General features: G+C 35.1%; 1 protein-coding gene across 1 annotated transcript in view; it reads left to right on the top strand.

Moving 5' to 3' along the window:
- The window catches only part of LOC148943673 (uncharacterized), a 271,511-nt gene that overhangs the window by 147,883 nt on the left and 98,708 nt on the right, over positions 1–24,920 (top strand). Inside the window, exon 4 of the mRNA XM_089101193.1 lies at positions 10,186–10,296. Within this exon, the coding sequence (XP_088957319.1) occupies positions 10,186–10,296 (111 nt within the window). The remainder of the gene's footprint in view (positions 1–10,185; positions 10,297–24,920) is intronic.

The raw sequence follows: 24,920 nt of genomic DNA on the forward strand, positions 1-24,920 counted from the left end.
AAACATTCTCATCAAAGTAATGATATTTTACCTTAATGCTAACATACTTTTACTGAACACACACAAATTTCTCTTAGAAATAATATTTTTCGTTAGTGATAACACTTTTTCTGTTCGAACTAGTAAGTTTTCTACCAAGGATACCAAATTTTTTCTTAGAAGTTATATTTTTTATTGTGATAACAACTTTTCTGTCAGAAGTAGCAAGTTTTACTTAACACTAACAATCCTTCTCATCAAAGTAACAACATTTTACCCTAATACTAACATACTTTTACTTAACACACAAAAATTTCTCTTAGAAATAATATTTTTCGTCAGTGATAACACTTTTTCAGTTCGAACTAGCAAGTTTTCTAGCAAAGATACCAAATATTTTCATAGTAGTACAATTTTTGATTAAAATAGCAACTTTTCTGTCAGCAGTAGCAAGTTTTTTCTTAACACTAACAAATATTCTAATCAATGTAATGATATTTCACCTTAATACTAACATACTTTTACTGAACACACACAAATTTCTCTTAGAAATTATATTTTTCGTCAGTGATAACACTTTTTCTGTTCGAACTAGCAAATTTTCTATCAAAGATACCAAATTTTTTCGTAGAAGTAACATTTTTGATTGTGATAACAACTTTTCTGTCAGAAGAAGCAAATTTTGCTTAACACTAACAAACCTTCTCATCAAAGTAACGACATTTTACCTTAATACTAACACACTTTTACAGAACACGCAGACAAAATTTTCTTAGATATTGTATTTTACATTTCTATTTCTAAATGTATGTTCTGACCTATCTGGGTTGGTGTATGGTTAGGTTAGGTTAGGTTAGCTAAGTTAGGTTAGGTTAGTTAAGTTAAGTTGGCTAGTAAACATTTCTCCATGTTTAAGTTAGGTTAAGTTAGGTTAACTTATCATGAGCGCTCATGATAACCTAACCTAACCTAAACATGATACCAAGTCGACATGGGTGGATTTTCCGGCGAGTATGGTTAGGTTAGGTAAGATCAAGTTAGATTAGGTTAGGTTAAGTTAGGTTGGGTTAGGTTAGCCTACCTACGCGCGCATACGTAAGCTAACCTAAACCAACCTAACTTAACCTAACCTAATCTAACTTGATCTAACCTAACCTAACCATACTCGCCGGAAAATCCACCCGTGTCAACTTGGTACCATGTTTAAGTTAGGTTAGGTTAGGTTATCATGAGCGCTCATGATAAGTTAACCTAACCTAACTTAAACATGGAGAAATGTTTACTAGATAACCTAACTTAGCTAACCTAACCTAACTTAGCTAACCTAACCTAACCTAACCAAACACCAACCCAGACATGTATGCAAATAGATTCAGACATAGAAATGAAAAATATTATTTCTAAGAGAACTTTGTGTGCGTGTTCTGTAAAAGTATGTTAGTATTAAGGTAAAATGTCGTTACTTTGATGAGAAGGTTTGTTAGTGTTAAGCAAAACTTGCTTCTTCTGACAGAAACGTTGTTATCACAGTCAAAAATGTAACTTCTACGAAAAAATTTGGTATCTTTGGTAGAAAATTTGCTAGTTCGAACAGAAAAAGTGTTATCACTGACGAAAAATATAATTTCTAAGAGAAATTTGTGTGTGTTCAGTAAAAGTATGTTAGTATTAAGGTAAAATATCATTACTTTGATGAGAATATTTGTTAGTGTTAAGAAAAAACTTGCTACTTCTGACAGAAAAGTTGCTATTACAATCAAAAATGTTACTTCTATGAAAATATTTGGTATCTTTGCTAGAAAACTTGCTAGTTCGAACTGAAAAAGTGTTATCACTGACGAAAAATATTATTTCTAAGAGAAATTTTTGTCTGTTCAGTAAATGTTTGATAGTATTATAGTAAAATGCTGTTAGTTTGATGAGTAGGATTGATTGTGTTGAGCAAAACTTGCTACTTCTGACAGAAAAGTTGTTATCACAATCAAAAAATAATACTTCTAAGAAAAAATTTTGTATCTTTGGTAGAAAACTTACTAGCTCGAACAGAAAGAGTGTTATCACTGACGAAAAATATTATTTCTAAGAAAAATTTGTGTGTGTGCTCAGTAAAAGTATGTTAGTATTAAGGTAAAATATCATTACATTGATGAGAATGTTTGTTAGTGTTAAGCAAAACTTGCTACTTCTGACAGAAAAGTTGTTATCATAATAAAAAAATGTTACTTCTATGAAAATATTTGGTATCTTTGGTAGAAAACTTGCTAGTTCGAACAGAAAAAGTGTTATCACTGACGAAAATTATTATTTCTAAGAAAAATTTGCGTGTGTTCAGTAAAAGTTTGTTAGTATTAAAGTAAAATATCGATACTTTGATGATAATGTTTGTTAGTGTTAAGTAAAACTTGCTACTTCTGATAAAAAATTTGTTATCACAATAAAAAAATGTTACTTCTAAGAAAAAATTTGGTATCTTTGCTAGAAAACTCGCTAGTTTGAACTGAAAAAGTGCTATCACTGAAGAAAAATATTATTTCTAAGAAAAATTTCAGTTTGTTCAATAAAAGTATGTTAGTATTAAGGTAAAATATTATTACGTTGATGAGAATGTGTGTTAGTGTTAAGCAAAACTTGCTACTTCTGACAGATAAGTTGCTATCAAAATAAAAAAATGTTACTTCTATGAAAATATTCGGTATCTTTGGTAGAAAACTTGCTAGTTCGAACAGAAAAAGTGTTATCACTGATGAAAAATATTATTTTTAAGAGAAATTTGTGTGTGTTCATTAAAATTATTTTAGTATTAAGGGTAAATTATTATTACTTTGATGAGAATGTTTGTTAGTGTTAAGCAAAACTTGCTACTTCTGACAGAAAAGTTGTTATCATAATAAAAAAATGTTACTTCTATGAAAATATTTGGTATCTTTGGTAGAAAACTTGCTAGTTCGAACAGAAAAAGTGTTATTAGTGATGAAAAATATTATTTCTAAGAGAAATTTCTGTGTGTTCAGTAAAAGTATGTTAGTATTAAGGTAAAATATTATTACTTTGATGAGAATGTTTGTTAGTGTTAAGCAAATCTTGCTACTTCTGACCGAAAAGTTGTTATCACCATAAAAAAATGTTACTTCTAAGAAAAAATTTGGTATCTTTGGTAGAAAACTTGCTAGTTCGAACAAAAAAAGTGTTATCATTGACGAAAAATATTATTTCTACCAGAAATTTGTGTGTGTTCACTATAAGTACGTCAGCATTAAATTAAAATATCATTACATTGCTGAGAATGTTTGTTAGTTCTAATAAAAAATTGCTACTTCTGACAGAAAATTTGTTATCACAATAAAAAAATGGTAGTTACAGGAAAATGTTTGGTATCTTTGGTAGAAAACTTGCTCGTTCAAACAAAAAAATTGTTATCATTGACGAAAAATATTATTTCTAAGATAAATTTTGTTTGTTGGTCTGTTGGGTTTGTCGGGGGGGCTTTGGGGGCCTTTGGGTTCGGTGTCCTTTGGTGGGCATTGTGGGGACCGGGGGGCCTGGGGGCCTTTGGGGACCGGGGGGTTCCTTCGGGTTGGGGGTTACTTTTTCTATCTTCCACCGAAAAATTAGAATTGAACTTTAAATTTCTTTATGTCTTTGTGAAATAAAGAACTGAAGTGGAAGATTTTTGTTTTCTCTGGAGAAATTAGAATTGAAGTGTGTTCTTTGGTAAAGTTCAGAAGAGAACTTGAACTTTTCTTCACTTCCTTGAGAAAATTTGGAACAGTATTTTAAATAATTCATCCCTTTGAGAAAAATCTGAACTAAAGTGGAAAATTTTTATATTATTTGGAAAAATAGAATTGAATAAAAACTAATTTCTTTTTCATTGAGAAAATTCAGAAGAGAACTTGAACATTTCTTCACTTCGTTGAGAAAATTTAAAATTGAAATAGAACTGCTTATCTTTCGAGAAAATATTCACAGCTATGATATAGCTTTTTCTATCTACTAAGGAAAAATTTTGAATTTGTAAAATTGGTTTAAGAAGGATATTAAGAAAAGAACTTGTTCTGAGAAGATATAATAAAGCCTTTTGAAAAGTATTGCGGGGTCCGGAGGGTCTTTGGGGGCCCGGGGGGCTTTGGGGGCGGGGGGTTACTTGGGGGTTGGGTTAGGGGGGGGCGGGGTCCTACCTAACCTAACCTGAAAGTCTAATTTCAGAGAAATTCTTTAAGCGTTTAGGGTTAACTTACCTTTTTTAGGGATGAGCATTTAGGGTTCTCCTACATGTTGAACCTGAAAGTGTGTTCCCTGACCTGTTGGATCTGAAAGTGTAATTTCAGAGAAATTCTTTAACCTTTTACGGTTAACTTACCTTTTTAGGGGTGACTATATAGGGTTCTCCAACATGCTGAACTTGAAAGTGTGTTCCCTGACATGTTGAATCTGAAAGTAAAATTTTCATGGCGATGGACTATTCTAAAGAATAAAAACGGTTGAGGCTTAAGATATTTATTGCTTAAACATATTTAAAAACGTTTGAAAAAAAATAATAACATATTTAAAAAAAAAGAAGCTTAATCCATTTGATATGAGGAGGAGAAAGTTTAGGACTTTGGATATCTGATGCATTTTTCCATGTCAGGTATCTTTTCCGGTATCCATTGAGCGAAATATTTAACTTCATCTTCTGGGTAATGGACTGAATGCGGCTATTTCTCACATTTGAAGTCTTCTAAATTGAATAATGCTATGTTTTTATCACATTTTTCTAGTAAGAGTTTATCAGTTGGCACGTTTCCCTTAACATAAACAGCTTGCACACCGAAAAACTGCATATTTCCTGAATTTCCTCTTGTACATGTTTTATTTAATAGCCATTTTCATTATTTGGTCGTATGGTTTTAGCGTAAAAGCCATTTTGATTTATAAAATTTAGTGTTGGACTCCATCTGTTTTTCTCGTACTTATACATATTGTATCTGATGTTCCATTTATAGCAATGAATTTCACGTCGTTGATTGTCTAGAAGTAAGAAATCTGCTTCGAAAATAATGCCAGTTGAGGAATATTTCAGAACAATATATCCTGCGTCAATCACACCAAACATTATTATATCTGAAAAAAAGTGCTTAAATTAAATAAATATGTAATGTTTCTGAAACTCTAACAAATACAGCTCACTTTCATAGAATAAACTGAGAAGGAGGGAGTGTGTTCAAAGATCCCAACTTGAAAACTGTGAAAATAATTGGCAAATAAGTAACGTTTTACATTTCAGCACCCGCTCCTCTGAGTAAATATTTGGAGGGGTCAATTTTCTGAGGAATAATTCAAAGCATTGTTATACGAACATTCAGTTTGAATACGTAAAAAGAGATTGAAGCAGGGTGTAGCAGCTTCTATCACAGTTAGAAGGGCCATGGACCAATCACCTTGTGGAAATTTGCCGTATGTAAAGAGAAATCTTTGTCGAAAGCAACCTAAACTCTGAAAATCATAGTTTGATTATAATAAATTCAACTTTTCTCAGAAATAACTCAAAGCATTATTATACGAACGTTCAGTTTTTTATTCAAGCGCATGCCCCCCTCCCCTAAATCCCTTAAATTGCCCCCCTCCCCTAAATTTAGAAAAATTAAGCCATCCCTAGGTCTACCCTCTCATTGAGTTAATCTTGCGATATATAAAAGCGAAAGGCATATCAATAAAGAATATATCTTACTACCTTTTATTCAAATGCTATATTTAAAATCGCTAAAATATCAAATAGAAATGGTTAGACACTGAAGTTGAAACCAATTATGACAAAAAAAATCTTTCATTTTCAATTTTGTCACTAATAAGAGCGCTCACCCCCTCCCAAACAAAACTCCTGGATTCACGCCCCCCCTCCCCTAACTTTAGGAAAATTAAACCATCCCTCTCATTGAGTTAATCTTGCGATATATTCAAGCGAAAGGCATATCAATAAAGAATATATCTTACTACCTTTTATTCAAATGCTATAGCTAAAATCACTAAAATGTCAAAGAGAAATGGTTAGACACTGAAGTCGAAAACAATTATGGTAAAAACAATCTTTCATTTTCTATTTTGTCACTAATAAAAGCGCTAACCCCCTCCTCCGAAAAAATCCTGGAGATAAAATTGCCCCCTCCCCTAAATTTGGACTATTAAGCCACCCCTATGTTCAACCTCTCATTGGGTTAATCTTGCGATATATTCAATCGAATGGTATATCAATAAAGAATATATCTTACGACCTTTTATGCAATTAATATAGCTAAAATCACTAAAATATCAAAGAGACATGGTTAGACACTGAAGTTGAAAACAATTATTGTAAAAACACTCTTTCATTTCCATTTTGTCACTAATAAAAGTTCTTTCCCCCTCCCCAAAAAAAATCGTTGATTTTACGCCCCCCCCCTCCCCTAAATTTAGGAAAATTAAGCCATCCCTAGGTCCACCTTCTCATTGAGTTAATCTTGCGATATATTCAAGCGAAAGGCATATCAATAAAGAATATATCTTACTACCTTTTATTCAAATGCTATAGCTAAAATCACTAAAATATCAAAGAGAAATGGTTAGACACTGAAGTTGAAAACAATTATGGTAAAAACAGTCTTTCATTTCCATTTTGTCACTATTAAAAGTGCTAACCCCCTCCCCAGAAAAAATCCTGGATTCACGCTCACCTCCCGGGACTATATAAGAAACTTTATCGAAAGAAAGCTTGAAAATAATCTGTTTCACTTCTCCAAAATAGCGCAGTCCGTCTGCGCCTAATTATTACAATTGCCTCAAAGTGTTTTAATTTTGCGGAGAAACAGTTTCTTTTGACTTTGGCTGCTGCGTTCGTAAACACATAGTAATAGGGGTGACAGCTAACTTTTACCCCGCGTAGAGAATTATGTCAAAATAGAACGACAATGCTTTAAGATTTGACGGAAGTCTCTTTTATAGAAAAGATTACAATATGGAAAAGCTAAATTTTTCGAAAGGATAATTATTTCTATTTGCGAGAATTTTGGCTGTAAAAAACAGTGGGGGGGAGGGTTAGGTTTAGGTAATAAAAAGAATATATTTTATGTTTTCTATCGAGTATAAAGATTGTATAGTGATGTTTGTACTAGAGTGGGAGGGGGGATTTACCTGAATATACTGGAGGGTGACCAAGGAAAATAATTTTATTTGAAAATAAAAAATGTACTTACATTGCAAATTGAAGTTGGCTTGACTTCTAATTCATCAAATTTATCCATTGTGTCAAAATACTTTCTGATAATTTAATCACATTGCATGCCCGTTATATACGAAATCTCAAGGTCAAATTGTTATGTAAACAAGCCCTCTGATTGGCTGATTGGATTAGACTCAATAATCCATCAAAGTGAGAAAGTTCCTGTTTTTCCATTCTCACTGAAAAAAACTATAAAACATACATAAATGTGAGAAAGTTCGCGTTTTTTCATTTTAACTGACAAAAACACTAAAAACGTCCATAAAAGTGAGAAAATTCCGGTTTTTCAAATTCTCACTGACAAAAATCATTAAAAAATCCATAAATTACTGTTGACATCCATGAAAAACATCAAATAAATTGACCAAAACACATAACCATCCATAAAAAACATCCATCAAAGTGACAAAATTCCTGTTTTTTCATTCTCACTGACAACAACCAGACATAAATTATGTAAACAAAAATTTGTAGGTGGCAGCAGGGGTGAGTGATTGGAGTTATAGGGTCATCTCTACTCGTTTTAAGTTTTAACGTTGTTCCTTACTTTCAGTTAGAAAAACTTGTTTTTTTATTTAATTACAATAAATAACCAAGTCAAACTCAAAACGAGCAGAAATTAACATAAGTTGGGCGCAAAACCCCTATGCCTTCCCAAGGCCAGAACAAAATTTGCACTTTACTGAAAAAATACAAATGAATGTGCATTGTCAGTTTAATATACATAAAGGCCTACTTACATTTAGAAATCAAAATGTTAAAATTATTTGATTTATTAAAGTTATAAAAGTAAAAACATTTATATTTTTTTCAGTAAAGTACAAATTTTGTTCTGGCCTTGGGAAGGCATAAGGGTTTTGCGCCCAACTTATGTTAATTTCTGCTCGTTTTGAGTTTGACTCGGTGATTTATTGTAATTTCTGTTCGTTTTGGGTTTCATCTATTCATCGATGCTGATTTGTGGTAGTTTCGAGCTTGGTAGATTATTTGATTTTATTTTTGCTCATTTTTTGTTTAATGGAGTTCTGTATTTTTCTTTGAAAACATATTTCATGGAAAAAGATTTTTTAATTAATTTAGAAAAACGTTGACCATTTGTGGCAAACTATTAGTTATATCTTCGACGTTTTCGCCACTTCGCAGCTGAAATTTTTGTTTTCAAACCATTTGCTTGCCATTATTAAAAAGAAACGTTCAATGTTCGTTGCTTTTTTTTTTTTTTTAGAAATTCGTCGGTGCAATGTGGATTTTTGTCAGCACCTTTTCGTCGTCCCCCGCCCTAAAGGAAAATTGCTAGTTGCTAGTAACGCTCCTGCTAGGTGCTATCGTCCTTTCATTTGCTTTTAAAAATGACAGAAAAAAATATCAATGGCAGCTCAAATCATCGGAGCACCTCCGGACAGTGTCCAAACCTGCCCCAAAAAAATTGTCCGGAAGTGCTCCTAAGGAGCCTTTCAGAAGAAAAGAGTTTTAACCAAAGAACACCTAGAGTTACGTAAATCTTATATAAAAAAGAAAATTGGGTTCGTTTTGCTTGTTCCTAGAACATTACATTAAATGTATCATAAAACTTACCTCTCTATTTCACTTTTGTCATTACGCGAAAAAAAAGGTAGCTGTTTCTTTAAAGTCTTATTATCGACTGAATCACTGCCATGCTCTTTGATGGAAGTGCCGTCTTGCCTCTAAGATGAACAGTAAAATGGCACATCTTTGTGACTTTTTTTCGAATTTTTCCGCTAGATAGCTATGCCAACAGGTTCGATGTCTGGAGGTCCCCCTTGTGCAGAGGCACCCTAGTCTCCGCTAAGTCTTGCAAGTTGCCCATTGAAAACATTTAAGAGTTTTTATAGAAGGGGTGTTCATATAAACTTTAAAGGGGCCTGATTCATTTGGAAATCAAAAGCTCTAGTTCTCTTTTTAAGAGTCCAAAGTGATCAAAGGGCACAGAACCCCCTCCCCCTTACACTTTTATTCCCCTAAGGCATCCAATCAAAATTTTGAGATAGTCTTTTGGTTCAAAATAGTCCAAATGTCAAATTGCTATGCTTCCCCTGCTCCCCAGCCCACAGGGCAAGAGCTGTAAGCTATGCAAGCTACCCAATAAAAACATGTACGGTATTTATGAAAGGGTTTGTCGTTTAAACTTTGGAGTAGGCTCATTCGATTAGAAATTGAAAATTTTAGCGCCCGTTTTAAGAGTCCAGAGTGGTCGGAGGGCAACCAGCCCCCAGTGCCTTTTTTCAAAAATGCAACAGATCAAAATTTTGAGACAACCGTTTTGTTAAAAGTAGCATAAAGGTAAACAAAACTATGCCTCATATATATATATATATATATATATATATATATATATATATATATATATATATATATATATATATATATATATATATATATATATATATATATATATATATATATATATATATATATCATCATCATCATCATCATCACACACACACACACACACACACACACACACACACTATATATATATATATCACTATATATATATATATATATATATATATATATATATATATATATATATATATATATATATATATATATATATATATATATATATATGATTGTTCACTTACACAACGTCAGGTGAGATACTTATGCTCAGACTACTTTTTTTAATCTTAAATACCCCCCGCCCCTCCACTGTTTCGGGATGAAAGCCAATAGAATTGGTTTCGTCTTTGTTCCTTAATATATATTACTTATTTTTTAACTTGTCAAAAAAACGTAATTATGCATACCATATTTTATATTTTGGAAATAACTCTTTCCTAAATGACTGTAATTTCTCAGGAGTCCTTAGTTAACGGATCTTACTTGAGTTTCACACTACACTGATCTAGAGCTTTTTCTTTTCTTATTTTCATCCCTAACTTTTGTGTCAGATTAATTTATGGCAAGAGTGTTAGGAGAAAATGTGAAAAAAAAAAATTGTTTTTCAGTTCCTCCGAGAAAAGTCTGGCTAACAAGATCTGATGGAGCAATTTTAAGTTCAGTGTTAGAAGGCTTAAGGGAAGAAGAGCGGTTGGATCTGACTTGTCACGCAGAAGGAGGTAACAGTTCCAATTTCATGCCTATAAACTCTTTTATTCAATGTTTCTTTTCTTTGATAACAGATTGATTGCACTTTTGAAACTACCTAGTATTTGTCTGGATTTTTTTTTATAACTAAAACAACTTATATTCTAATAAGGATCGTTGAGGGGTCAAAAACTCACTATAATAAAAAGCAAAAATATTTCCTTTTAATATAGTCCGGCTACTTAAAGGTATTTAAACTAAAAAAACCCCTCTCTCCTAAATAAATCTCGTTCTGAAAAGCAAGTTTTTGCTTACTCAACCACATATATTGGATATGGTTGATTTTCTCTTTTAAATATTTCAATATTGTGTGACCTATTCATATTTTTCACAAAATTCCCTTGTTTTATTTTTTTCTTCTTGTTTTTCTTCAGAAAAATTCTACCCTTTTTCCAAAATATATTCCTACCCCCACCATTGGCTCTACTCAATTGTAAAGGTGCATACCGAACCAAAAAAAACTCTCGCTACTAAACTCCTATCGCTTTTTTTTAGCGTAATTGTGCCAAACCGCTTTAAGCAAGGTCACGGCTCAAGCTAAATTTTTAACTTGTTCAAAACGAATTTGAAAATTTCATTCGTTCTTTTGAAAGTAACCAGACTTTATATACGGTTTCCATTCACAGCAAGGTAAACTTCAGGGAAGAGGCATTCAAAGGAATAAATTCAGAAGCCTCATTTCCTTACTAAGGTAACCAAAACTTAAATAAACTTCTATGGCAGATTCAAAGAGAACGATTGTTGCTTTTTCTATTTTCCTTTATTTTATGAATTTTTCTACTCTCCCTAGATCTTCTTAAAATAGAAGTTTGCTTGATATCTGACATAAATAAATTTTTATATGAATTTAGGCACTGGATTTAGGATTCATTGTCCGAGAGGACGAGGGTTCGAATCCTAGTGTATCCAAATATTTGCTTGGGACGGGGGTCAGTGGCGTGACTCTGTAAGCTCAGCCAAAGACGACCCAGCTCTAAATGGGCACATGGAGAAACCTGGGAAAGGTAAACAGGAAGGGTGTGCGAAAGCACAGGATGGTTGGCCCCCAACCCCCCACTGTACCTCCTGGCTGAAGGACCAAGAAACGGGGACCAGCACCGCCGGTAGAAACTGTAAAGTCCAATGCCGTATTTTTACCCTTTTTTATAGCTTTGTAATTAAAACTTCAAAAAACGGCTTTGTAAACATCGGCTTTGTAAATAGTTACTTCGTATTGAATATAAATATTTATAATTAACATCAAAATAAGCATTACATCATAATTAGGTCCCACGCGGAATAAAATATAAATTTCAACTTTGATTTTCTTGGTCCAAGTTTCACAAAAAAAAGTAAAAAAAAAGACAAAAAAAAGATATTCTATGTATGTTCAGCAGCCTGCTGACACCCTATGCTCAACAGGCTCGACACCAACAGCCCAACAGGATTAAAGTCTTTACAGTGACAAAAAAGGTTTAGTAAAAAGAAAAAGAGATGTTTTTGTTCTAGGTTCCCGGGTTAGAAAAATAGCCTTTAACTCCACTGGTTAAGTTTTGCTATGTGTTTTCCTAAGCATCTCACATTATCCCTTAAACTTACATCTGAAAAGGAACCAAAATAACCCTACGTATTTGGATTTTTACGTTTTTTGTAATAACCTTTTGTTTTTAAATCATATGTTTATGTCAGATTGACTGTTATTAGACCCCGGCGCCACGCCTATGAAGGAAGACCGGCGGTGGCGGGGTAAAAAACAGCGCGCCACGCCACCGGTAAGATGTCAGCGGCGCGCCGTCGGTAAGATGTCGGCGGTGCTCCGCCGGCGTGATCAATGTTGACCGCAAACATTAATGTTTTATCAGTCTTTCTCAAATCACAGCTTAAATTTACAACAGATTCGAGCCTATTCATGAGTTCAAAAAATCACAAGTCGCTGGCTGGAAACTGGTCTTCTTCGTTATTCATCAAGAGAAGTAGAAATGTGGTAGAAACAAAATAGCTGTGGCGTTTCAGAACCCTTGCATAATACGAGTAGCTGAAGTATCTATTAGTTATGTATTCTTAACATAAATAATTTTTTTTTTTTGCTCTTTTGGATTCTTAAAAAGACTTCTTGTATTAAAACAGGTTTGTAATTACAATTTAAACAAAAATTATTTTAAAGTTTTTTGGCTTCCTTATATAATAAATGTTATGTAGGCTAAGGCTGAACTGCTGCTTTTTTATTGCTTTTGTCTGCTCTGTTGGATATTATTCATTTGTTCTTTTGGTGATTCATTCCAAATTATAAATTGATAAATACCTAATATCAGTAAAAATAAAAACTGCTTCTAAAAGGAGTAAATTTATCAAATTTAAAAATACATGATGAACGCTTCACATGAGAACACTTCAATTACAATGAAACAAAAAAACACTAAATGGTTTGTTCGGTTTAAAGAAACATTAAATGCCAGCTATTTTCAGGTAAAATATTAAACGCACTTCTCTTCGAATTCTAATCCAGTGATGTAATTTGAAGACTGAAATAGCTCCTGTGGGATTTTGAGATTTGATTGCTAGTCGGTCACTTTTAATCTAAGCAAAATGCTTGGACGATTAACATCAGTTATTGAGTTTAAGCTTTGATTTCCAAATGCTCACAAAAATTACCAAATTTAAGAAAGTCGCAGCAATAAGTCACCTGTGGTCAACATACTAAAAGACTCCTCTTAGATTCCCACCCAGGCTCAGAGCTTCTGCTATGGTCATTTCCGTGGAAATCTCCAAAGAGTTTCTTTTTGAAATAGCTTTCAAGCGTAGTTAGGGGTATTTAGCCTTTTTTTTTTGTTTTTCTTCAAAGCTTTGAAAAAAGTGTTATAATATTCCAAATGTTACATTTGTTATATTTGATCATATTTTTGGTAATCATTTGTGGGGTGATCGAATTTTTTAAACCACTGTAGATACGTAAGAACGTTGCAACACCTATTACCCTAAGGTCATAAGACTTTCAAAGACTTCTCCTTGAACCTCCCAAATTGAAATCTTTTATTATGACCTGGCCTTTTAATGTAACTTGGGCACTCGACCAAGGGCGCCATTGTCACTCGAGCGCAACGTTAGGTGGGGATGTCGAAATCGCTTTCGTCACAACAATTCGTTTTAGTGTGAACCTGCCTGGTACTTATGAATGAATGTTTTCAAATTAAACCCGTTTCATCAATAAGAAAAAACGGGTTTAACGTATATGTCCCTTTCCCTTTGGACGATAAAACCATGCAAGTGCTTTATTAAGTATAACTCACGAAAATCTTGTTAATTTTTGTCAACTTTTCAACTTATTGCCATCCCTGCTTTCATTAAAAAAAAATCAAGGTACGATCACTTAAATATAATAACTCCCTATGCCCCCCCCCTATGGATACTATCTTGATAGGACACCGTCTCTGCTTTAAATAAAAAAAAATTAACTCATTGGCACCTTTGCTTTCAAAAAAAAATCGAGGTATTATCATTTGAATATGATAGGTCACTACCCCCCCCCCCCCTCTGGATACCACCTTGATAAAAGGCCGTCTCTACGTTAAATTAAAAAAAAAATAACTTTTTGGGATCCCTGCTTTCAATAAAAAAAATTCGAGATATTATCATTTAAATGTAATACTCCTCTACCCCCCTCTTCTGGATACCACCTTGATAGGATACTGTCTCAGCTTTCATTAGAAAAATAATTTGCTTAATAATAACTACGTCACTATATGGTTCAAACAAACACGCAAAATAACGTTAAACAGCTTAGTGTTACTTGAAAAAAATTGAGGGTATGAGTAAAGGGGTACAAAAACAACAACAAAAATGTCGAAATTATTCAGATATACCTCAAATTATTGGAAAACTGAGTCATAGATTCGCCGCGGTATTCAATAAGATCCAAATAATCTAATTAAAAGGGAGCACACACAAAAGCCAAATTAGGCCAGTAGCCTATGAGAAATTGCAAAATATCCAAGACAATGAACAAGTCTTAATTGGGGGCCCTGGGTCTATCAAAATATTTCAATGGTTTCTCAGGGAATTTTATATCATTTTCTTCTGTCTCCATTTTAAATGAAAAAAAAATAATTATCCTTTTGGCATCCCTGCTTTCAATAAAAAAAATAAGGTATTATCACTTAAAAATGATAACCCCTTATCCCCCCATATAGGCAATAATTTATATATTATTTATGTGTCATATGTTTGGGGTAGCTTCCGAACAATTGAGTATTAAACATTAAGGCGTTCAACAATTGAGTATTAAACATTAAAAAAATCTTATCTAAAAACAGCAAAAAAAATCTGCAAACTTACAATTCAGCTGTAGAAACAATCTGTCGGCAGACAATTTCAAATCCAACTGAAGGCTGAAGCTGTATAGTAGTGAATCCGTTCTATAATTCTATTCAACTTGAAAATAAAATTCTTTACTACGAACGATGTTAGAAATAGCGATTGGGAAACTACATATGAAATGATTTAAACTCATTTCATAAAGACGATACTGTTTTTTGTCAACATATTAAGAACTTTGTATATTGTAATATTTGCAATCGCATATTGCATCTGTCTGGTTTTTATGCAAAGTAACAAAAGAGACGAAAATTAATGAACAAGAGAGTAGTGAAGACTTATGGTATGCAAAGTAATATTTGGCAGGGAAAGTTACTGGTGATAAATCGCTAGGGGTGGCACCGTGATTGCGTGATTCTCGCGGATTGGGGGAACAAAATTTTTTTTCGGAGTGACGCATAAGTTTTTGGGGAAATACCCGAAAATTCAGGGATAGTGCAAGCCCTGCTTGTTTTCTAATCAGGAAAATCGAAATACTAAACCACACAAGAAGGAAAAGCTCCGACTTTGCGGTTGACGCAATAAAGAATTGCCGCAAAATTGTTTAAAGTCGACCTAACGCCGCCGCCTCTGTCGGCGCTGGCGTTACAACACTTCGGCGGCGTTATACCAGGCCTCTCGTCGGCGGCGTTCGGTCGATCCTCCGGCGCGGTGCCGGGGTCTAACTGTTATACTACCAGTATTGCCTCATTAGATAAATTTGTTGTTGAAGAAAAGGGACTTCCCCTCGTGTTTTAAGGAAGCTAAAGCGACACCAGCGTATGAGTGTGGAGATGCTGCAAAGTTAGAAATTGGTGGGCCCATTTCGGTGCTTCCTTTTATGTCACGCATTTTATAAAAATGTTTTGCAAATAGATTGTTGTGTTATTTAGAGGTCGAAATATTCTTAATCTTTCACAATTTTGATTCAGATACGGACACATAACCGAGCAAGCCATAATATATTTAACAAGCGTAATCAATTCCGCATTACACTGAGGATATAAGTTTGCTGCGATATTTTTAGATCTAACAAAAGCTTTTTACAGTGTTAGTCATGAAATTATTTTGCCTAAGTGTCAATTTTGTTGAATTTGAGGATCTGCACTAAATTTTTTACGTGAATTTCCTGCCAATCGATAGCAGTGTTCTCTTGTGACTAAATCAGTATCATCAACACTACCCGCGGCTTGTGGTATTCCACAGGGATCGGTGCTTGTACCACTATTTTTTGAGACCACCAGCCCTTGTTTTTTGTGTCGGATAAATGTCCTTTCCTTTTTTTTTTCTTCGCTTCTTCGAATTATCCTCACTCTAGGATTTCCTGTGACCCTTGCCCCACTTTCCTTCGACCTGCAAGCCTTGTTTTTTTTTTATAGCAGTAATTGTAGTTTTATTTTCCTTTTATTCATGCACGGCCGTACCCAGAAGGGGGTTAGGGTGGGGGGTTGAACCCCCCGAAATGTTTGTTTGACTCGTAAAAACGTAAAAAATGGATATAAACAAATTTTGTATGCGCTTTTTTATTTTTTTTATGTAACCCCCCCCCCCCCCGAAAAAAATATTTGAGTAAAACCCTCTCCGAAAAAAAATCCTGGGTACGGCCTTGCATTCATGTAGACAGTTAAATTAGCTGGATTGCAACTGCGTTGTTACAAGGATGACTCATCCTTGCTAAAAAAAAATGTATTTTTGGACTGCAACCATAACTGAAATTGATTGGGGTGAAGGGACAATCAGCCCATATCTTCTAGCTTTAAATCGCACCCGTTGAGGATTTGGATTGGCTGGGCTTCGCACGCTGCACCCGAGTGATTTTATTTTGTCTGGTGGCAAGAAGTGTGCTTTTTTTCAGTTCTTGTAAAGACTTTTGTTTGAAAACCAGTAAGATTATTATTTTCTACTGTTGACTTCTTTTGATTAGCCTAGAGTGAGATAGGTTGTCTGTGTACAGAAAGAGATTTGGATCACAGGGAGAGCCCTGTGATAATAATTTATCTTTTTATGAGGGAAATAAAGAGTCATTACAGCTTAATTCCCTTGACCTTGGGCGTGGCGTCTTGGGTCAATTAGCGTCGCACTTTGGTACCGCGGGGGGGGGGGGTATACTTTTCAGAACCCTTTAGGTTGTTCGAAATCTACATGGCCGGGACACGTAGAAATCCGTGGCACGTTAGAGTTATCCTGACCTCCGAGGCACCGCTAGGTTACTCTGGTGGAGTTAAAGATCTCCAAATAGTGGCGGAAGTGGAGGAGGGCCCCCCCCTTCCCTTTTGCCTAATACTGGTGAAAGCGATTAAAGGAAAGCCGTCAGGAGATACATAAAAGGTTCCGCGTTTTCTGAAGATACTGGCGGATTTAGCCTAGAAGTAGTATGCTATAAAATTTGCATGGAAGGACAGATTTTAAGTATTGCGAATTTAAAATTTGATGAACTGGGCTCTAGCTAGGAACGACACGTTGCATGAGCAAGGTTACCTTCGATGAAATGGGGTCTAGGTCTTGCCTAATTAAATATAAACTTAGAAAAACATACAAAATCGACCGTTGTGACGGAAATAAAGGGACAATTGTAAGAGTTTTGACAAAAAAAAGAATTAACGGAATAATTGAGTCCTGAGTTTACAGTGGGGGAATCTCTCTGTATTAGAAGGTATTACAGGGTGTAAGTACAGATAAAAGAGAGTAGAAATTTTACTATATTTGATCGGATTTTGCGGGATTGGATCAGTGGCGAAGGTTATAAGATCACTGAGACGGCAAATTAGTGAAAATTTGTCAGTTTTGTGCGCACATTTTATAAGAAAGGTGAGAGGCACCTGTTCTACTGAGTAATTGGCCTAAGTCGGGATTATATTTGCAGTACCAGTATCCAGGATGGATACGTGGGTTTTTTTTTAGGGTATTTTCCCTGTGTGATTTTTGGTCCAGCCAATCCATCAGTAGAATATTCAGACGTTTTTCGCGTTTTTCACTTATTCGCTAATTAAGTTCGAATATTCCGGTTATTTCAGAGATTAGATTAAATTTTTAAAAAGAGATAATACAAATAATGAACGAGTAGATTCAGAAAATGAATATAGGAAATATAAAGACAGGGGGAATAAAAGTAATAGGAGACCGAATAACAGGAATAGTGTAGGCTCAATGTCCAGCATGGGGTCACGAAAAAGGAATCATGTAGATGTGACGCAACATACAATAAATTTTATGATGGATGAAAGAATAGCGAGAGAAATAAAGGAGGAAAAGATAGAAAAGATAGGAGAGATAGATAGAATAGCCAAAGAAAAAGGGGAGGAGGCTGAAAGAATAGCCAGGGAACGAAAGGAAAAAGCAGACACAAATGAAAGAAAACTGCTGATGGAAATGATCGCAGGGAGAGATTCCCAAGAGCCTCAAAGTTCGTCTACAGTAACTTTATTGCATGCAATAAACCTTCAACCAATGAAAGAAAAGGAAGATGTAAGTTTGTACCTCTACAATCTTGTAAAAACCGTGGAATTAAACGGATGGCCGTGAGAAAACTGGGGGACATTATTTCATCCCTTCCTTTACCACACAGCACAAACTGCATTTAAGACATTAGCAATGCATTACTCAAGAGATTTTGAAAGATTAAATCTAGCCATATTTGAAAAGCTTCAACTCTCTCCCGACCACTTTCTAATAAAGTTTAGAAACCAACAAAAGCAAGACAACGAAACGTCCAAAGAATACGGATACAATTTAAGAGATATGTCTTTAAAATGGCATGAGTTTGAGCACTACAGAATGTTAGAAGACCTGGAGGAGACGAAAGAAAAGTTTACGGAGGTAATAGAAAAAACAGTAATGGAACAGTTTTGGAAAATACCTGTCCAAATATGATAATATACTTAAAAGAGAAAAACCCCAAAACGATTGAAGAAATGACAGAACTAGCAAATAGGCGTACTGAAATTAAGAGGGAGGCATTTCCTTCAAGAACAAGGCAAGGAGGTGGTTATAAAAATGAATACCCGTAAAAAGAAAATAAAAATAATGGTAGCCATACATAGGAAAGACAAACGGAAACAATGTGGTACTGTAGTAAATCCGTTGGACATTATTCGCCGAATTGCCCAAATAAGGAATTTAGAAAACATGGCCAAAACCAGGAATATTATGATATTACCTGTTTCAATTGTACCAAACGCGGACATTACGCCGTAGATTGCCATCACGCATATGAGAGATACAAGAATAGCTACAAAACAAGGAATGATAATCCCAGAGGAAAATCAAACCCCCCTTGGTCTAGGAGCAATTATGAGAAATCTAAGGAAAATGGGAAAAAGAACCTAGCAACTGAGAGAAACACATAAATTAAAATCGTAAATTATGAAAGAATATTTTTATAATGCAAACCTCTAGGCTCACATTTATAATATAAATATGCTTAGAAGTGGGCTTTTAGAAGTGGGCTTTGCTTCGGTGAATGCAGTCAAATCCACTTGAAATATGGATACAAATATTTTAAAAAGCCCTTAATAGTGCGGACAAAATTTAAACCCACAGTCAGCCCCCCCCCCCCCTCCAATTCCTTCTCTCATCAGTTTTGGACCTGTCAAAAAACGATTTACATCAAACCTTCCCACCATTACATCAAAGGTCAGTGAGATACTACAAGCAGTTCAGCTCAACGAAAACGAATTCTCCCCCCTCCAACAGTGCCAAGAAAACTCTGTTAAAAAACGAGAGTCACCGAGCCTGTCATGTAACACACCAGTGTCCATTGAAGCACCACCACCAGCTTATTCCGGGGAATTTAAGACCCCCACCGTATTCTATCACCACAAAGAAGACCCTACTTCCATTCATTCGGGTTATGGAAGCATTGAATTACGTGACTCTAGTGTAAACCTGTGTTTTAGTTCTAACTTATGTCCCCCCAAATCCCTTTTTTAATAATATCCCCATAATTTGTCCGCTGTCCTCCTTTTCTCTCAAGCCGGGTCCAGCCCTGCCTTTTAATCCTGCTTCTCAAACGAATCCCAGCCTTCATCCCAAAAAAGATGCGTCTCCTCTCCCAGATCCAAGGTCCTCCCACCCCCACTGCCTCCTACAATTAACAAACAAAAAACTGCCCTCTTTAGTAACTGTTTTACTTTCCCAAAGTTGCTTGTTACGAAGGCCGAAAGCCTGAATTTCGACAAATTGATCGAGCTAGAGGCCCTCTGTCAAGTACACAAAACTGATGTAATTGCCGTAATTGAGGTCCAAGCACAGAACCCTGATTTATTGAAAATTAATAATTACTCCCAATTCATAAAACTTCGTCCCCATGATCACCCCCTAGATAAAAAGGGAGGTGGAATACTATTCTTCGTACATAATTATCTCTTTCCCAAACTGATGCATGCTCCAAACCTTCCAGATTACGATGAACTCATTTGGGTAAGTGTAAGACCCAAAGTTTTACCACGCCCCTTTAATTTGATTGTGTTTTGCTGCTTCTATTATTCCCCAAATCAAAACGCTGCACAAAGACAGCGATTCTACCAACAACTGCATAGTAGTGCCGACTTTGTCCTATGCAAATTCCCGAACGCCGGTATTTTCTTAGTAGGTGATGCAAATGATCTAAAGTTAAATCCCCTTTGTAGTTCCCTAAACTTAAAACAAATAGTAAAAATACCAACAACAAAAGGAAATTAGACCCTTGATTTGATTTGCATCAATATGCAGGCTTTCTATGCCCCTCCTGTCCCCTTGACCCCGTTAGGAGGAAGTTACCATTTTTGTTTATTAACGAAGCCTCTCAATAGCCTTAATCATACTTTTTCTGTTACTGAGTTCTCTTATCGCCCAATTTCCGATGATGGCCTTTACACATTTGGATCTTGGATTACCAATGAAAACTGGCTGGCCCTCAAAGGAAAAAATGACATTAATTTTAAAGTCTCCGAATTCCAAAATCTGATTAAAACAAAATACATAAATTCCTTCCCTGTGAAAAAGTAAAAACATGTTCTAATGACAAACCATACGTTACTAGCCAATTGAAAAAACTAATTAGAATTAAATTGAATCTACTAAAGAGTGGTAAAACATCCGAAGCGAACTCACTACGTAAACATATAAAAAAAGAAATACGTAAATCTGCTTCTTCCTATTACAAATGCAAAGTGCAGGTTTAATTTTATACAGAGCCAAAACAATGGTATAATAGAATAAAGAAAATTTGTGGGAAAACACATAAGAATATAGACTTTCTTTTCCATGAAGACTCTTCAATTACTGCCAATTATCAAAACAAGCTTCTTTCGTTCACTTTTCAAAGTCTCCCTCCCCTTTTTTTTTACGCTCCTTATGATTTGTGCTCTTTAAATTTTCTCATTATTTTACCCTTAAATATACAAGCGCAAATTGAGAACATTAAAAAAGTGTAGTACATGTCCATTATACATTCCGATTGTACTAATTAAAGCCTTTGCCGACAATCTCTCAGAGCCTTTGTCCTTACTTTTTAATGAAATTACCTCTACTGGTAAATTTCCAAATTGTTGAAAATTAGGTTTTATTACTCCCGTAAAAAAGAAAGGTAATAATCAAGATTTTAATGGTGTCCGTCCCATTGCTTTTACTCCAGTTTTTTCGAAGTTATATGAAAGCTTTTTAGCTGAGTGGTTGAAAGTAAAAATAATCCCAAATGTTGACCAAAGACAATTCGGAAACCTACGCTCTACATCTACTACCCACTATCTTGTTCACCTTATGGACACAATATGCAACACACTCTAAAAACCCAATACCTGGCTCAATGTTATCGCTGTTGACTTGCAAAAAGCTTTTGATTTAATCAACCACAATATGCTATTAGAAAAGCTATCTAATGACTTTCAAGTTGACTCTTATTTAACTAGAATAATTACGTCTTTCCTCTCTAAGAGAACACAAGTCGTAAAATACCTGAATGTATATTCTGATACCCTCCCAATTAATAATGGTGTGCCCTAGGGAAGCCGCTTAGGTCCAGTTTTGTTTCTTACAACTATAAACCACCTTGGTGTTTATTTCCCGGGAATAAACTCCGGGATAGATGGAAATTCGTTGATGATCTAACTGTCTTAGAGACATGTTCCAAAAATTCCAAAAGCAACCCAATATACATCTTGGAATCCATATCAGCCAAAGCTCTCACTGATGATATGAAAGTCAACCCTTTAAAGTCAACTGTTCTTACTATTAATTTCCTTAAAACTCCTCCTTCTTTCTCCTGTCCAATCCCCCTGAAATGTCCGTTACCACTATGAAATTACTGGGCGTTACCATCTCTAGCGACTTAAAATGGGATTGTCATATTAATGACAACTTAAAATGTGCAAATGCCACATTGTCCCTTCTGAAGCTCCTTAAAAAATTTAAATGCCCTAAATTGCTCTATTTGAGGATTTTACTGTCATTTGTACGCCCAACCCTTGAGTACGCCTGTCCTGTCTGGCATCCTGGCATTTCCATTGAATTGTCAGACAGAATAGAAGCAGTACAAAAAAGATGCCTAAGAATTATCTTCAATGAGGGTAAAGTACCTTATATTTCCCTTCTTAGGAGAGCCAACCTTGTCACCCTTAAGGAAAGGAGAGCAAAAATTACCTTGATATTTTGCTAACAATGCCCTTCATAACCCTCGAACAACTTCCCTTTTCCCCGGTCAATATTCACCCCTTCGACCCCGCCTCCCCCGTTCTGTGTCAACAAAAATCCCCCTTCTCGCCCCAATAAGAGTTAGCACTGAAAGATATAGAAGAACTTTTATCCCTTACATAGTTGAAATTTTCAACCACTGAATCTCCGCTGGCTCCCCCCCCCCCCTCACACACTCTTTACCACATATTTATTAAGTTTAATGCCCCTTTTGCAAATTTGGAGGTTTTATATTTATGTTTGTTAGTCACCAACAAACTTATTTTTTTGTTTTAATTATACTTTATCCCCTTTTTAATTTTACGAGTTTATTTTTTGTTTTTTTTTGGGGGGCATTTTTGCTGACTTGACATTGGCCTTCAACTTTTATGAGTTTACTTTGTACTTTGTTTTTGTTTTTAACGTTTTTACGTATTTGACATTGACCCTTTTATAATTTTCTGTTGTTGTTTGATTGTTTGTTTTTGTTGTTCTTTCTTCGCTGTATTTGACGCTAAAGTGCGAATTCGGCCCTTTTGGGCTTGTAATAGCCATTTTTCAGCAATAAATCTTATCTTATCTTATGCACGAACATTATATGTTCATGCATTTGCACGAACATATAAAACGGACGGAAAGCTCAATGAAAAGGTAGTACAAACAGTTATTGACTCAGGCAGTGACCAAACATTTAAAAGAATTGATCTAATCCAAGAAAAATATCAACTACTCAGACAAGATTGCAGCCCTATACTATTACAGTACAAAATTATAAATGCCCGACAGCATATGTAAACACTTGAAACTTCGGACGCGGATGGAACGATAAAAAAAAAGATAAAATAAGAGTAGGACTAGTGGCTAACCTAGCAACATATGTGCTAATAGGGTCAAGTTTCGGGGACATGAGAAAATCATTATCCGTAAAAACAATGCCAATAATGAAAGCAAGTAACACGGTAACAAGGAGCAAAAGCAAAGAAGTAGGGAAAAAAGAGTTAAAATCGAAGAAAATTAAACACTGCAAAAAAACGTTGAATTTCATTTCGCGGGCAACATATTTCTAGCAAACACGAAACTAAAGAAAACCAGAAAATGAATTCAATCAGAAAAGCAAGAATACAGAAAGAAACAAGAGATCAAAACCCAGAAAGCGGCATACGAAAAAGGGAACAAATAGAAAGCTTAGGAATGGACCCCAAAAAATTTGCAGAATTACAGTAAGATAGAGACTGTAAGGAAATCAAGCAGGCCTTGTCGGAGCACAAGACTTCGCAAGCCAAACAATTTTGTGTTAAGAGGAGGTTACTTTACAAAATATTAGATTTTAAGGATAGTCCAAGTAAATTACAACTTTTGGATCAGCATGAATTCAAAGTTGAAGCCATAAAATTAGCACACTCGAGCCGGATGGGGGGACACCTGGGGCCCCAGAGAACGAAGGATAGATTCGTACAACGGTTCTGTTGGAAGGAAATGAGAAAAGACATCTATTACTTCTGTAAAAGACGCAAAGATTGTCAGTTAGTCGCGTGTAAAAAAACCAATGAAAAAAATATCCTATTTTGGGCAAACCGTTTGAGAGAATTTCACGGCTCGAACGTGGGAATTCTGAGAAGGAGATGAAGTCCTAATGCTACTACCAGAAGAAAATAATAAATTTGGAATAAGATAAAAAGGGCCATATAAACTAAAGAAGAGAATTAATGATTTCAATTATATGATAGAATTGAACAGAGCGACAAAGAAAGAAGAAATTTACCACATGAACTTACTGAGCAAATTTAACATAGGAAATACTAATACAGGCGACAAAAATACACAAAGGCGGTGCCTGAGGATTACGACTTATGAAAAAGACGAGATTTTTTTTTTTTTGAAATCATAGACCCCACTGAAACGCATAAAGATGCAATTGGCAGAATTTCGAAAGAAAAACACCTAAATGATGAACAAAAGAGGAAACAAACCAGATTACTTACAAAGCTTTCGGGTGTATCAGAGGCAACGCTGTAGCGTTGCCTATAGTAAAGGCCATACGGCTCCAATGTTTTATTGTTTGTTTTTTTTTCCAGAGACACTTCATATAGAAGGGGTCGTCGTAGAAACTTAAAAGGGGGCTCATTCGATTAAAAATCTAGAGTTCTAGTGCCCTTTTTAATAGTCGAAAATGATTGGATGGCAACTAGTCCCCCCACGCTCATTATTCTCCCAGACACATCCAATCAAAATATTTAGATAGCCATTTTGTTCAGCGTAGGTGATTTTCATCTAGAAAATATATTTTTGAGGAGGACACTCCCCCTAAACCCTCAGGACAAGGGTTTTAAGTTATGCCCTGGGGGCATATAAAGTTTTTATAGAAGGCGTTGTCGTAGAAACTTCAAAAAAGGCTCATTCGATTAAAAATTCAAAGGGATAGTGCCCTTTTTAATAGTCGAAAGTGATTGGAGGGCAACTAGCTCCCCCCCCCACGCCCATCATTCCCCCAAACAAATCCAATCAAAATTTTGAGATAGCCATTTTGTTCAGCATAGTTGATTTCCAGATATAAAATATGTTTTAGAGGAGGACACTCCCCCAAAACCCTCAGGGCAAGGGTTTTAAGTTATGCCCTGGG

Source organism: Artemia sp. Qi Xiang Cuo, chromosome 15 (assembly GCF_049724085.1).
Source record: "Artemia sp. Qi Xiang Cuo chromosome 15, ASM4972408v1, whole genome shotgun sequence".
Classification (NCBI taxonomy): Eukaryota; Metazoa; Arthropoda; class Branchiopoda; order Anostraca; family Artemiidae; genus Artemia; species Artemia sp. Qi Xiang Cuo.